Genomic DNA, 15,000 nt, shown 5'->3' with positions numbered 1-15,000 from the left:
TGCTTTCAAACTGTAAAAGTGTTAAAAAATTCTTCACTTCAAGGCTTTTCACTCACGACTTAACTTCTCTTCACACCTTTTTATTTGTTTGCGATCAAGAAGGGGGTGATGTCGAAATTATCTGTGAAAAATGAACCCCTTACAAACCTGGCACACTCCAGGTTCGTTATGCTACCTGTGCAAAAAAAAAAAAAAAGTTTCGCAGGGACCGTCGCTCAGCGTTGATGTGCTGCTGACCGCACTGAATTAGTGCGCCGCTGCCAAGCGCCTCACTTAGACTCCTCTCCGCCCATCTCTTCTCTGCCTCACACTGACAGCTCTGGCCAGTCTGACGGATTGCCTCCTCATCCATGCTAAGTGCTCCTCTGTCCTCAACATCCCCCGGACACGTCGTCATTTACCCAAACTTCTCTCCGCTCCACTCCTCACCTTCCGAGTCCCACCACCACCACCACCACCCCCAACCCCAAAACTTATGGGCCCACTCTTTTTATTTCCATGTTAAATCACCGTTTTATATCTTTCAGCGGGGGTTCAGATGAAGGTTGTGTTTTTTGGACTGCAGCAGCTCTTGATGTGGGAGCTGTGCTCCTGGCTCAGGGTCTGCTCTCTCTTTCTGGGCTGCGATGGTGAGTTTAACAGCCCCAGGGGCGGGTAAACTGAAGCCCTGAATCGAGGAGAGGGGAGGAGGGGTGGGGGATTGGGGGGTTGTTGAAGGGTAGTAAAAAGCTGGGGGACAGCCCTGGCATTGGCCACCAGTAAAAGTGATTTACGCTGATGCGCAGCCCTCATCTGCATATCGTTAAGCTGTCGTAATCATCCCCCTTGACGAGCGGGCGTCTCTGCCTCAGACGGACGGACGTGATCAGGGTCTCTCTCCCCATGCTCACACAAACACACACACACACACACACACACTCTCTCCCTCTCTCACACACACACACTCACATAGTAGGGGTTTATGGTGGACTAATCGGCCCCAGGCAGAGCTGGAGTGAGCTTACTGGCTATGTCGGAGCTGCTGTAAAACCCACTGCCACATGAGGAACGTTCTAAAACAACAATAAAACCCACACAATAACGCTCCTCATCTTATTCCTTCTGCTATCACTAGCCTAACTCCTTGAGCTTTATCGCCTGTTTTTAGAGCATATGTGTTCCTGTATGTAGTTCTCTAGAGGAAGAGGAAGTGTATGAAGACATCCACCCCACCCCACCCCACCCCACCCCACCCCACCCCACCCCTTTCCCCGTCGCCCCAGGTGAAATCGATTTGATGTGTACCGCTTAGCTGCACATCTCTCTCTCTCTCTCTCTCTCTCTCTCTCTCTCTCTCTCTCTCTCTCTGTGGGTTCTGTTGGTGTTGGGATGCCGTGCTAGCGTAGCGCGCAGCTGCTGTAACAGGAGAGGGGGGAGCAGACCTATTTCCATATGATTAAAACAATGAGTGATCTATCATCTTCATCCGCATGCGCCAACAGGCTTCATCCATACACCCTCCCCTGTGCTCTCTCCCTCTCCCTCCCTCTCTCTCTCCTTCCCTCTCCCACCTACCCTCTCTCTCTCCCTCCCTCTCTCTCTCTCCCTCTCTCTCTCCTTCCCTCTCTCTCCCTCCCTCTCTCACTCCCTCCCACTCTCTCTCATTCCCTCTCTCTCTGGGCTCCTGTCTGGACTGTGGCAGGGTGAGATTTGTTTTTCTGCTCCCACATTCCGACCCCTCCCCTCCCCATCTTACTGGTGGTGCAGCAACCCAACCCCCCAGCAGTAACCCTAAAGCTGGCCCGTGTCTGGGGGTCTGTCAGGCTCAGAGCAGTGGGGAGTAGTGGGGATATGATGGGAGGAGATAATAGGAAATAGTGCTGTCTGCAGAGTAATGCAGTACAGTCAGGAGGAGATGCGGAGGCGGAGGCAGAGAGAGAGAGAGAGAGAGAGAGAGATGGAGAGAGGGAAAGAGAGAGGGAGAGAGAGATGCAGGGTAGATTAGGCCACGCGGTGCAGCTTTTCCATTCCTCTAAATAGATCAGCCGTGCCATGTGTCAGGCTGGGCTTCGCCTCTGCTCCATCATCCAGCCACAAAACTGCACTCCCAGGCAGCGCTGGCCCCCGACAGACACACAGCCAGCCAGGCAGAGAGGCGTGAGGGCAGGTCTCAGCCTCCGCACCCTCACCCTCCTCTCCCTCACCCTCCCTGTCTTCCTTTCGTTCCTCTTTTCTTTAGACTCCCTCGCTCTTCCCATTTACTCCCTCTCGCTTTGACTCCTTCTCTTTTTCAATCTCTTACACTCTTCTATTCCTTTTCTCACTGACACTCTCTCACCTCTCTCTCTCTCTCTCTGTTTCTTTCATAGCCACGCATCTATCCCTCTCTTTTTTTTCTGCCATCGTCCCTCACAGTGCAGTGCGCCCGTGACGTACAGGCTGAGAAGTCATTGGTCTATACATACACAATATACCCATCTCTCATCACAAGCGCTGCAGGATGATGAAACACAGACTCGTTGTGAGACCGCAGGGTCAGGCCACTGCACGACCGTCGTGTCCCTAGCCCATTCTCGAGCCTGACAGCGGCATGTGCCATGTTGCCCACAATTACAGCGTGTTCTTGGCTGACGGACGCCAAGCTAAAGGAAGGAGGAAGGTCCCCTGGCGTTGGGTGTTTTTACCGAAGAGAAGAGAGAGAGAGAGAGAGAGAGAGAGAGAAGGGCACCCTGGGAGTTCAGATGTGGTGTGCACCTCTCTCTCTCGCTCTCTCTCTCTCTCTCTCTCTCTCTCTCTCACTCTCTCTCTCTCTTCTCCTAGCACAATGTCATACCCTTCAATCGTCCCCCAAAGACAGTTGGCCATAAAAGCTTTCAATACGAGCCCGTAAAAATGGAAATGGTGCCTCCAGTCTAGAACGAGGAGAGAGGCAGACAGACAGAAAGGGAGAAAGAACTAGACTCGTACGTGAGATTTATTTTAAAATCCATTGGGAGAGAGAAAGTGAGAGAGAGAGAGATATGTGTGTGGCATTGGCATATGAGTTCACTACTTCCCTCTCTCATTTTTCTGACTCTTTCTCTCTCTCTCTCTCTCTCTAGTTCTCCCTCTCTTTCAGTCTCTCTCTACCTTCTTAAAATTCATTGGAGTTCCTTATCTGTATCGGCGACAATAATTATGAATCCGCAGAGTCCGTCCAAACTGCGTGAACAAACTGGATTAAAAATCTTTTTTTTCATTTTCAGGTGAAGAGTGAATATAGAATGAATTAGACTGGAAACGGTGCATTTAGGCTCCATCAAAAATCGTGATGTAATGGAAGCATGTTCACCCTGGGAAGGTGAACAATGTAAACTATGTACACATATACGTCAACAGAAATAAACAGAGATAATTGCTTTTCTGGAGAACAGGAGGTTAGCCAACTGTAAATCAGTGACTGAACGGCATGTGTTGCCGGTAGATTAAATGGAGTTTGGCCAGCTCATTATCGTTTTATTTTATATGCAGGCGGAGCAGTAATTTGATGTGTGGGTTGATAAGCGCTCTATGATCTTTTGACTAAGTAGGGAGAGTTAGTCTTCACAATTAACTTTCTCCTCTCTTTCTCAGCTCCCACACTCTAGTCCACTGTTTTTCTAAAATCTCGGAGGCAATTTAAACATTTCTTTTTTATCATGCACAAACAGTTTTCTGCTGCCAATAAAATGAGGTCTGCGGTAAATTTACTAACTCTTATGTTGGGGAAATTAGGGGAAAATGACTGAGGTTAGCGCAAACACTGTTCCATTAAATACTTTTAAGTGATGAAACAAATGGATTTGGACCTCTTCCCAGTAAACAGCAACCCCAGGCACACACACAACTATATAACTGTGCACAGAAAATAGCAAATGCTAACAGGTATGTTATTTGATATTGCATACATGATATTGACTACTATAATATAGTATATTATACAAGGCCAGTTGTGCACAGTCCTGAATGGAGCCATCTAGAGGTCGTTGGTCTCTTTCAGACTCACCAGTGACAGAGCTGTCCAGGTTGTCCATGCTGGACCCCGGGGTGTGCTCCACGCCACGAAGGGGTCGGGACATCTCGTAGCCCTCCTCCTCATCCTCCTCATCGTCCTCGTCTTCATCTGGGATGTCGGTCTCCAGGTCAGACACGAGCGCGCTGGACACGTAGCCGACTGGGGGAGCAGGGGCCTGAGGGGGATATGGGCTGCCCTGCATGTGCCTGTTTTTTTTTTAAAGAAAGGAAAAAAAATAATAAACCCTCTGGAGGCATTTTCTGTTAACATCCCGGTGTCTGGAGTGTAGGGAAATTGTAACACATCAAGCTGACGTGAATTAAAATGTAGATATTATGGCTGAGAACTCGTTGAGAAAACTGTCAAAAAGTGTGAAAAGAGGCCAAGCTCAAAAGATGAAGAGACAAATGTGTGTCTGTGTGTGTGTGTGAGAGTGTGTGTCCAAGCTCAAAAGATGGAGAAGACAAATGTGTGTGTGTGTGTGTGTGTGTGTGTGTGTGTGTGTGTGTGAGGGGAGAGACAGTGGGTGGGGACCTGTCACAGCTGTTTCTGGCACATTCCGGCACTTGACTGAACTGTCAACCCGGCTCATTCCACGGTGCGCCTCCTGGCTCGGCTAACACAATGACCCTCTAATTGCTGCCAAGGAGGGCACAATAGCAGTGTGAATCCAGGGCCTGCATTGTGGCTGTCACTTTTGGAGTAGCAAACGTTGCTGACAGTGTGTGTGTGTGTGTGTGTGTGTGTGTGTGTGTGTGTGTGTGTGTGTGTGTGTGTGTGTGTGTGTGTGTGTGTGGCATGTGTGTGGCTTTGATGTGGATTGTGGTGGTAGGATTTGGTGGTGATTACCACCCTTCTCTGCTCTTGTCAAAGAAGTGCCTTAGCCAACATAGTCATTACTGGATAACACGCCCTTTGCTGACATGTCAAACGATGACTGCCTTTCTCTCTCTCTCTCTTTCTCTTTCTCTCTCTCTCTCCTTCTCTCTCTCTCTCTCTCCTTCTCTCTTTCACTCTCTATTTCTCTCATCTCGTCTCTCTCTCTTCAAATGCATTTCTGTCTGAATGACTTAGTATGTGTGAGCATGTGTGTGTGTGTGTGTGTGTGTGTGTGCGTGTGTGTGTGCGTGCAATTCACTAATGAATGGATGCCAGTCTCTTGCACACACACATACACACACACACACACGCCTCAGACAGGATGAGACATGGGCTTCATTTGCTTCGCCTGAGCGCCACAGAAATGCAATTTCTACTGTAGTCTTAAACCGTCGCCTGCGTCTCTAAATGAACACTTTAATGCGTCACACTGCACAATTTCATTTCTTTTTAAGTCGAAATGAGCAGCGCGCTCGCGGTACTGCGCTCTCGAGTGCAGTGGCCTGGGCTCGTTATGATTAATGAGCGTCTATGGGAGAGAGAGAAAGGCCAGTTCATCTGACAAGTCACAGTGAGCAAACAGCATCACAAGATAAACTGCACCAACAGAGAGATTCTCATATTTACAAGCACAACACTAGGCCAACATGATTCCAACATCATCGCCTCCGAGACTGATGCTCTACATGTGTTCAGTTAATAACTGAGGCAGACTTCTAAAACTGCAATAAGTGCAATTTTCAAAATTCAATATAAATGTGGCATCTTGATGAATAGACCCAGACTGTATATAATTTCATGTACTGAACTAAACACATCTGAAGCATTACTCAAGGCATCAATATTAAACAAACATGAATTGTAAAGATTGCAATTTGTTTTGCCTTGTGTTGTACCTGTAAATGAGCTAAATATGTATCAATCAGAACTATGCTCATATCCTGTTCACCTAGCTATCATTACTTTACCTTTATTTACCATAATTAAACCAAACTGATCTGATCAGTATGACTTGACCTGTTTAGTATATCCAAAGTACCAACTAGTGTTAGTGTGTAGAGTGTGAGTGTGTGTGTGTGTGTCTGTGTGTGTGTATGTGTGTGTGTGTGTGTGTGTGTGTGTGTGTGTGTGTGTATACGGCATGAGCGTACCACGTCTGCTTGGCCATGTCCATCTGGTAGGCGCGGGTGATCTCGTCCAGGTGGGCCTGCAGCATGGGCTGCATCTCCTCGCGCGGCGACGGCGTCAGCGTGGCCGTGGATTGCTGTCCGAACGACACGGCCGCGGGCGACGAGGCCACGCCGCGCACCGGTGGGGTCGGCACGCGCTCCTCCTCCTCCTCCAGCTCGTCCTCCATGCCCTGGTGCAGGTAGGTCTGCATCGGCAGCGGAGGCCCCCAGCCATCGCTCTCATAGCTGGGGGAGACGGGGGAGATGTGGGCTGTTAGAGGTGTGACTGGAGCACAATGATTCATTCAGCTCATAGGCGAGGTGGCAGTAGAGATAAGATATAAGGGTCCTGTTCTTGGGAAGCTTATGTGAGTAACCCTGAGTACACCTGAGATGAAATATTCATCTGATCCATATTCCTACACCCCCAAACAAAAACACACACACACACACACCTTATAGCATTCGATTCTGTCTTCAAATAGAGTAGCATTAACATAATTACAGTATAATGGTCCAATAGAACACTCTGTGAACATGTGACATGCTATAACTCCATTCTCCTATCAGAATGAGAAAATTAAGCAATAAGCCCTGAGAGGCCGTAGGTTACACTGATTTTACAACAGCTAAGAGGCGTCAGCTGTTGTAAAATCAGTGTAACCTACGGACTTGAGTGGCTTATTAAAGCGGTTTTCGCTTTTCTAAAATGGTTACATATCTGTCAAGATTTCATAAAATAAAGGCACAGCAACGAGAAATGTAAAGATAATCATTCTTCCGCCAAGAAATATAATTCCTCTATCAGAATGGTTGCCAAGCAACGTTGAGACACAGCTACTCCCAACTTTTTTATCAAGTTGTGGTAGTGCAGTAATATAGAACGAAATGCGGTCAAGGTGTATGTTTACATTCAAATGTTTGCATTCAAACATGATTCAGCCAATCACAATCAAGGACCGGAACTATCAGTTTTAGAACTTCTGAAGTGTTTCTGAACTTCCAACTGCTCCCATTGAGAGCAGAGGGAGAGGGAGGCACACACATAAACACACACACACACACACACACACACACACACACACACACACACACACACACACACACCCACACACAATGAGGCTCTCTAGCTAGTGAGTTCAGCCTGTTGCAGGGGAATGAGAGAGGTGGAGAGAGGTGTGTACCCTCATCTCCTTTCCTCTCCCCACACTCCACTTCCCCCTCCCCTGTGCTCGTAAATGGAAATGTTCATTAAAGGAATTTGTCAGTGTACACTCCAGAGGACATAACAGTTTTAATCAGCTGCCATTACGCCTCCTATGCCAGATTTACAGTTGCTGAGAACTCTTCATTTGCCAGATAGCCTATTAAGCCAGATGACTTTCCCACATTCAAATTAACGAGGAAGAGAGCCAAGCATACCTCTCACGTGAAGGGTGTCTCAAATCACTTCAAAGGCTAACTCATGATGTGTGTTTGTATGTGTGTGTGTGTGTGTGTGTGTGTGTGTGTGTGTGTGTGTGTGTGTGTGTGTGTGTGTGTGTGTGTGTGAGTGTGTAATCATGTCTGAGTGTGCGTATATACAGTATGTATACGACTTTGTCAGAAACACTCAAGCAGGATGATGCAGGAGATTTCAGGGTTTCAGGGGACATAAGGTGTGTGTGTGTGTGTGTGTGTGTGTGTGTGTGTGTGTGTGTGTGTGTGTGTGTGTGTGTGTGTGTGTGTGTGTGTGTGTGTGTGTGTGTGTGTGTGTGTGTGCATGTGTGTGTGTGTGTGTGTGTGTGTGTGTGTGCGTGAGAGAGAGACAGCAAGAGAGGTGTTTGGCTTTTGTACAGTATAGTTTTGTACCTCCTCTGTACAGTATCCTACACACACACACACACACACACACACACATAGAGAAATCTGGTCCGAATTAAAGAGAGACTGAAGTACAGGCTCTGCCAGGCTTGGCTTTATGGACAAGAAGGGGAGCTGAGAGGGAGCAGAGAGAGAGAGGAGAGAGAGAGAGAGAGAGAGAGAGAGAGAGAGAGAGAGAGAGAGAGAGAGAGAGAGAGAGACAAAGATACACACAGCGTGAGAAAGAGAAGAGAGAGAGAGAGACAACGAGACAAAGATACACACAGCGTGAGAAAGAGAAGAGAGAGAGAGAGAGAGAAATATACACATGGAGTGAGAAAGAGAGAGAGAGAAATATACAGAAAGAGAGAGTGAGAGAGAGAGACAGATACACACAGAGTGAGAAAGAGAGAGTGAGAGAGAGAGAGAGACAGATACACACAGAGTGAGAAAGAGAGAGCAGGAGAGATGGAGAGAGAGAGAGACAAATACAAGCAAAGCCTACAGGAGAACCTCCCTGCAGTAAAACTTTCCCTTGGAATCTCACACACACACACCACAACACACACACACACACACACACACACACACACACACACACACACACACACACACACACACACACACACACACACACAAAGCCCAGAGCAGATGAATTGATCCAAAACCATCTGCCTGTCCGTTCTCTTTGGACGCCTGGGCCCATTGATCCCAGATCCCAGTAATTGCTTCATTTCCAGATGCAGAGCAGTTCATTCTGCTCAACCCCGTGATTTACACAGTAATTATTAAATGTGAGACTCAAGAAACTCGTTTTGTCTCCTACTGTCTCTCTCGCTCCAAGTCCAAGAGCTTATGAATATCAGGATTTCATTTGTACAAGGACAAGCACAGATTTCTGCTGCTGTTTTTTTTTTATGCCAATGTGGGTACAGTGTGTGTCTTATATAAGCATGCAAGTGTGGTCGGTTGAGTTGTGTTTGAATCGCTGTCACTGTGTTTGTGTATGTGTGTGTGTGTGTGTGTGTGTGTGTGTGTGTGTGTGTATGTGTGTAACAATGAGGAGGTCGTCCTTACCCTACTCCTTCGTGATGGTCTCCGGGGTAGTGGTCCATGTCGGTGCCGGGCAGTGGGTGGACCGGGGGTGGGGGCAGCGGCACATTGGCCCAGCTGGAGCCGTTGGCTTTGGAGGGCTTGGCACCACCTTTGGTCTTCTTCTTTTTCCCTCCTTTGCCACCTTCACACAGAGAGAGAGAGAGAGAGAGAGAGAGAGAGAGAGAGAGAGAGAAAGAGAGAGAGAGAGAGAGACAGAGAGAGAGAGAGAGAGACAAAGAGAGAGAGAGTGAAAGAGATGAAATAGAAGAGAGGTGGTGAAGCAGAGACATTGAGAGGCAGTGGTGAGACAAGAAGTTGGGATGAGGCGAATTTCAATGCAACACTGCCTTACTGAAAACATTAATTCAACCACAGGAAAAGAAAAAGACCCACATGTTTGAACATTCTGCCTGCTAATTGAAGGCTTTGAAAACTCCACTGTCAAAGCCAATTGCACACATTTCAACATTTTTTCGCGTCGAGCTAAGACGAAGCCCGGTCCCTGAAAATAGCTTCGCCATCTCATTTCGAAATCATCCACACGCTCTAATGTCGAATTTTCAATGCCTTCCTGTCTCGAGGCGACCATAAAAGGAAATCGTCAAGGCCGCTTGATGAAAAGGGACGGCTGGGTAGGGAAAAAAACGAGTGATTTGCTCAAAAGGGCTTCAAGGACTCAGGAGTGCTATGGTGAGGAACATCATGGCAGAGACCACTTTTTCATTCCCCCTCCTCCTGCTCTTCCTCATCCTCCTCTTCCTCCTCCACCTCACCATCACTCTTGGAGTCCACGGTGAAAGACGGCACAGTGAATATTGACTAGGGCTTTTTAAATGGAATATGGATTGAATGGGTTTTTAATGAAAGACTGTATGAGTCTATTACAGTGTGAAAACCTCTGTAACTGTGTGTTTTTTCTCTCCTATAAGCCATTTATTATTACTTCTCTCTGGAGAGGAAAGAAGACAAGTCTTCACTTCTTCATTGAAAAGACTGTGCCAGGGGGTTTCAACTTTGCATCACTGTTGTATCTCCTAAAAAGGCCTTGATAAAACTGTCCGAGGTTTCTGCTGCTTTACAGCCTTTGACATTCGCTCCAATAGCCTTGGCCATTCTGCTTCCTGCCATTCTGCTTTCAAGAAGAATTCAGTGGAGGCTTGGTTGCCCATCCATGGCAGATACGCCATGACCAATCAAATGCCAGGCATTCCAGTCCCTCAGCAGCTCTAGTTGCCCAAGAAACGGCCCGTCGCTGACGTAGCCTAGCGACAGAACGAGTGGAGAAAAAAAAAAACAATTGGTCACTCTGGGATTCGCAGAGTCTGTGTCTGCCATGTTTCTGGGTGCAAGTGGCTGCCAGAAGGGCCTGTAATCAGTCCAAGACCAAAATGTCCTGTTTCAGGGAATCTCAACGGTCTCCCCTGTCTTGTGCCGTCATGTCGTTGACTAATAAGAAGCCAACGCATCAGCACAGGCTACAAATTAGAAATGTTGCTCCACCATAGAAAAAAGAGAGCCTTTTTGATTTGTGGTCGATAGATTTTTTTTTTTTTTGAAGATCAAGAACACGAGCCAGTAATATACTGTAGGCTTAAAAAACCTCCCTCCCTCCCTCACTCCCTCCCTCACTCCCTCCCTCACTCACTCATACCCTCACTCACACTCATAAGTCACACAGAAACAAACAGAACTCCAACGTCTACCTGGAGTTTTCCAAAGCCACCTCTGTTTTTGTTTGTGATTTTCTGCACAGCCAAAAACATAAATAAACAATGAAGACACTGTACAGCAGACGTCTGACAGAATGCTATTACTGCAGTCTCACTGAGGCATTAACAATAGCAAGAGCTTAGTGAGTGTGTGTTTGTGTGGGTGGGTGTGTATGAGAGATAGACAGAGTGAGACAGAGGAAGAGAGAGAGATGGGGGGGGGGCTAACGTGTGTGTGTGTGTATTTGTGTGTGTGGAAGAGAGAGAGGAAGCATAGAGTAAAACGGAAAGCGAGAGAGAGAGGTGTCAACATATGATGAATAAAGTATGGAAGTAATAACAACATAACAACAGGCCCGAGGCGTGAAGCGAGAGAAGAAGAGAGAAGAGGAGAGGAGAGAAGAAGAGAGGAGAGAAGAGAAGAGAGGAGAAGAGAAGAGAAGAAAAAAGGAGAAGAGAAGAGAAGAGAAGAGGGAGGAGAGAAGAGAAGAGGAGAGAAGAGAAGAGAAAAGGAGAGACAAGAAGAGGAGAGGAGAGGAGAGGAGAGGAGAGGAGAGAGTATAGTTGGCGAGTAATTGGGTTCTCCTAATCGTCCCTCCAGGCGACACTCGGCTCCTATTCCAATAAGCGGGCGAGCTGCTCCGTGATCACTCAATCACGCCCGGCTCCTTCAGTAGGGGAGAGGGGCATCAATATTGTAAATGAGGCTTCAGAGAGAGCGAGACAAAGGGAGAAATGAGAAAGAAAGGGAAGACAGGAAGAGAGAGTGATTAAAAGAGAGAGAGGATGGCTGAGGCTGCTTAGCTGGGTATATAGTGAAATGTGGCTCATAAAACTCTCTATCCTTTCTTCTCTCTCTCTCTCTCACTCTCTCGGCTTGCCTCCTAAAAGGCCACGCTGCCACTATATTTGGGGACTGAAACTGATATTTATACAGGACGTTTCTTCAGGCACTCCCCTCTGCGGGTAAGTGTGGGGGTGAGCCATGAGGACCTGCCTCTGTTTGTCTTGGATGAGCTACAGCTGATGGAGGCTGAGGGAGAGAGAGAGGGAGAGAGAGAGAGAGAGAGAGAGAGAGAGAGAGAGAGAGAGAGAGAGAGAGAGAGAGAGGGAGAGTGAGAGAAAGAGGGAGAGAGAGAGAGAGACAGAAAGAGAGAGAGGAGAAAGACTCCAGGAAGACCACAGATGTGTGTGTGTGTGTGTGTGTGTGTGTGTGTGTGTGTAGGTATATATATATATATTATATATATATATATTTACCAAAGGGCTTAAAGGCGGCATCTGAACACTGGGTGAGTGGACAAATCACCAGAGAGGCCAATGCAGTAGCACGGGAATTGGGTCCTATACATATCAACTAAAGGCTATCGGAGACTCTGGAAGACAGGCAATTTGCTGGTGCTAACAAATGAGGGTGAACTGTGCATGGGTGCATGGGTATGTGGTGTCTAATAAGACAGGTGTCGTACAGGTAGGGGCGGAATTATAACACTTGTCCAAGCACCCACTTGTCCACACGCATGCACAGACACACACACACACACACACACACACACACACTTCACACACACTTCACACACACACACACACACACACACACACACACACACACACACACACACACTTCACACACACACACACACACACACACACACACACACACACACACACACACACACACACACACACATCTCACACACACACACTCACACACACACACACACACACACACACATACACACACACACACACACACACACACACATACACACACACACACACACACACACACACACACACACACATTCTCCACACACACACACACACACACACACACACACACACTCACACAAAAGGAGAGAGATGGAGAGAGCGAGAGACTGATCTGAAGTGTCCAATTCCACAGCAGCATGTGGATGCTCCTGCCTTCTCCTCTTTTAATGAGTGTGACTGACGCCCTAGTCCTGAACTGCTTGCAGCTGCTATTCCACTCTTCTCTCCCACTATTCCTTTTCCCCATCTTTTCACCCTCTCTCTCTCTCTCTCTCTCTCTCTGTGTCAAGCTGTTCATTATTTCCTCTACTCCTGTACCTCCTCTCCCTGAAATCCTCCTGTGGCACGCGCCTGCTCTTGTCCCCTTCTTTAACTGCACGCTGAAGAGTTCTATTTTTCTCTCTCCCTTTCGGACAGAGGTCAGCATGAGTGTGCTCCGTGCTGTACGTTTGGAGGCCTCCTGATCCTGTTTCTCTGTGTTTTTCCTTCTCTGTATCTGAGGTCAGGGAGGCTGACTCTGCATCCACACTGACTGTATTTTTAGACAGATGCTCAAGGCCAAATGCGCCAACGCTCAGCCAGCCTGGGGTTTGCCCTCACTGTCAGGACGTGTGTGTGTGTGTGTGTGTGTGTGTGTGTGTGTGTGTGTGTGTGTGTGTGTGTGCATGTATGTGTGTGTGTCTGTGTGTGTCTGTGTGTGAGCATGTGTGGGATTTCAGTACAAATGTTGACTTGAAAATCTAACCTTAACGTTGAGGTCATCCTGCTTAGAGATATCCCCTGATGGTGGACGGAAACACTAAGAGTCAACGCTTTCAATTATCGCCAGACGTTTTCTCCTGACATATTATTATAACCTCATACATAAACCATAAACATAAATACAGAAACTGACCTGAAATCAGCCGTTTCAACAGCCTTTCTAGCCCCAGAAAGTACATTTCTTCATAGCTTCACAGACTGGCATTGTTTCCCAGGTAAGAGAAATGGAGGATTGATGAGAAATTATGTTGTCTAACTTTATCTCCAGGGTAATGACTGGAGTGCATATTAAGCATGTTTGTTCAAAAATAATTAAGAGCTGTGGAGCCCTCTGGCCTCTGCCATTGTTAATGCAAATGGACCAGTACCAATCCACTATCATTTCTCTTTCCATTAATGGACCAGTACCAATCCACTATCATTTCTCTTTCCATTGCTATTTCTATTCTCCTCAATAACATCATCTGTCTGTCTTCATTTGGCCAATTAATTGGCTACAAAATGTACCAAGAACTTTTGGTCTTCTCTTTCACCCAATCTCTCCTCCTACCTTTTTTTCTCTCTCTCTCTGTCCATTTTCTCTCTGTCTCTCCTTCATTAAGATGGCAGTGCGCTGTGAACCTTTTCTTCCTCTCTCTTGCCAGACTCAGAAGCACAGTATGGAGACTGTGTGGCAAGCCAGTGGAACCGCAGCTCTCCAGTTGGTCCGAGCCAATCTAATGCCCGCCAGTACGCTTGCTCAGAGCACAGTTATGGCAGTGGCTCGTAACTTGATTAAAGTGGAGAGAAAGAAATCTGGATGGAGGTGAAGAGGGGGCTGGTGAAGCATTGAAGAGAACGAGAGAGAGAGAGAACAAAAGAGTGATAGAGAGAGAGAGAGAGAGAGAGAGAGAGAGAGAGAGAGAGAAAGAGAGAGAGAGAGAGAGATCGAGAGATTGGGGGTAGAGTGATCTTAAGAGGCAACTACATGTCCTATAAATGACATTGTAATTCTTAGTGTGTGGGTTTTATTGTTTTCAGTAAGCATTAGTAGAAGAAGGGCCATGGGAGATGCTCTCACATCTCAGCCCAGTCAAGCGTCTCCGGTGCCTTGGGTAAGTGAGTTTCCGAGTGCGCGTAACCTCTTAAGGGTGTGAGGGAGTCCTTTTCTTCATCATTAGATTACTCACTCAGGAGGAGAGAGAGAGAGAGAGAGAGAGAGAGAGAGAGAGAGAGAGAGAGAGAGAGGAGAGAGAGAGAGAGAGGAAGATGGAAAGAAAAAAAAAAAGGAAGAGAAAAGAGTGTGTGTGTGTGTGTGTGTGTGTGTTCAGAAGGCCAGACTATAAAGCCTGATTTAAAGCTGTTGGCCATGTTGAGCAGCTTCAGGACTGGGTTCAAAGACTCCAGTGCTAGAAAAATGATGGCCCAGAACAAAAGCTTCAGAGGAATGGCTTTTTGCTGAGGGCCACACAAGTACACACACACACACACACACACACACACACACACACACACACACACACGCATCGCTATAACATACAAGACGCCAAGAAGTTCCAATACGTCATCAGATGACCGGGGGCATTGTGAGTACACATAGGAGAAGCAAAGCATCTTTGGGGAGTGGGAGGTCAGTACATGGAGGAAAGGAGAGGAGGTTAATAGACACCCTTACATGGCTGGTTAGTACAGTAGCACATGCAGAACAAAGGCTCCGGACATTATTCACTTGTTCATTCATTCCTCCTGTCCACCTATTCGGCTATTCACCATTCCATCT

General features: G+C 47.2%; 1 protein-coding gene across 1 annotated transcript in view; it reads right to left on the bottom strand.

Moving 5' to 3' along the window:
• The window catches only part of robo2 (roundabout, axon guidance receptor, homolog 2 (Drosophila)), a 384,455-nt gene that overhangs the window by 6,947 nt on the left and 362,508 nt on the right, over positions 1-15,000 (bottom strand). Inside the window, exons 23-25 of the mRNA XM_048265276.1 lie at positions 8,980-9,139; positions 6,043-6,306; positions 4,004-4,218 (exon numbers count right to left, since the gene is read on the bottom strand). Coding sequence (XP_048121233.1) covers positions 4,004-4,218; positions 6,043-6,306; positions 8,980-9,139 — 639 coding nt within the window. The remainder of the gene's footprint in view (positions 1-4,003; positions 4,219-6,042; positions 6,307-8,979; positions 9,140-15,000) is intronic.

The sequence above is a fragment of the Alosa alosa genome, chromosome 15 (assembly GCF_017589495.1).
Source record: "Alosa alosa isolate M-15738 ecotype Scorff River chromosome 15, AALO_Geno_1.1, whole genome shotgun sequence".
NCBI classification, from domain to species: Eukaryota; Metazoa; Chordata; class Actinopteri; order Clupeiformes; family Clupeidae; genus Alosa; species Alosa alosa.
Note: the sequence above shows the minus strand (reverse complement) of the source record. Positions and strands in the feature narration are given on the sequence as shown.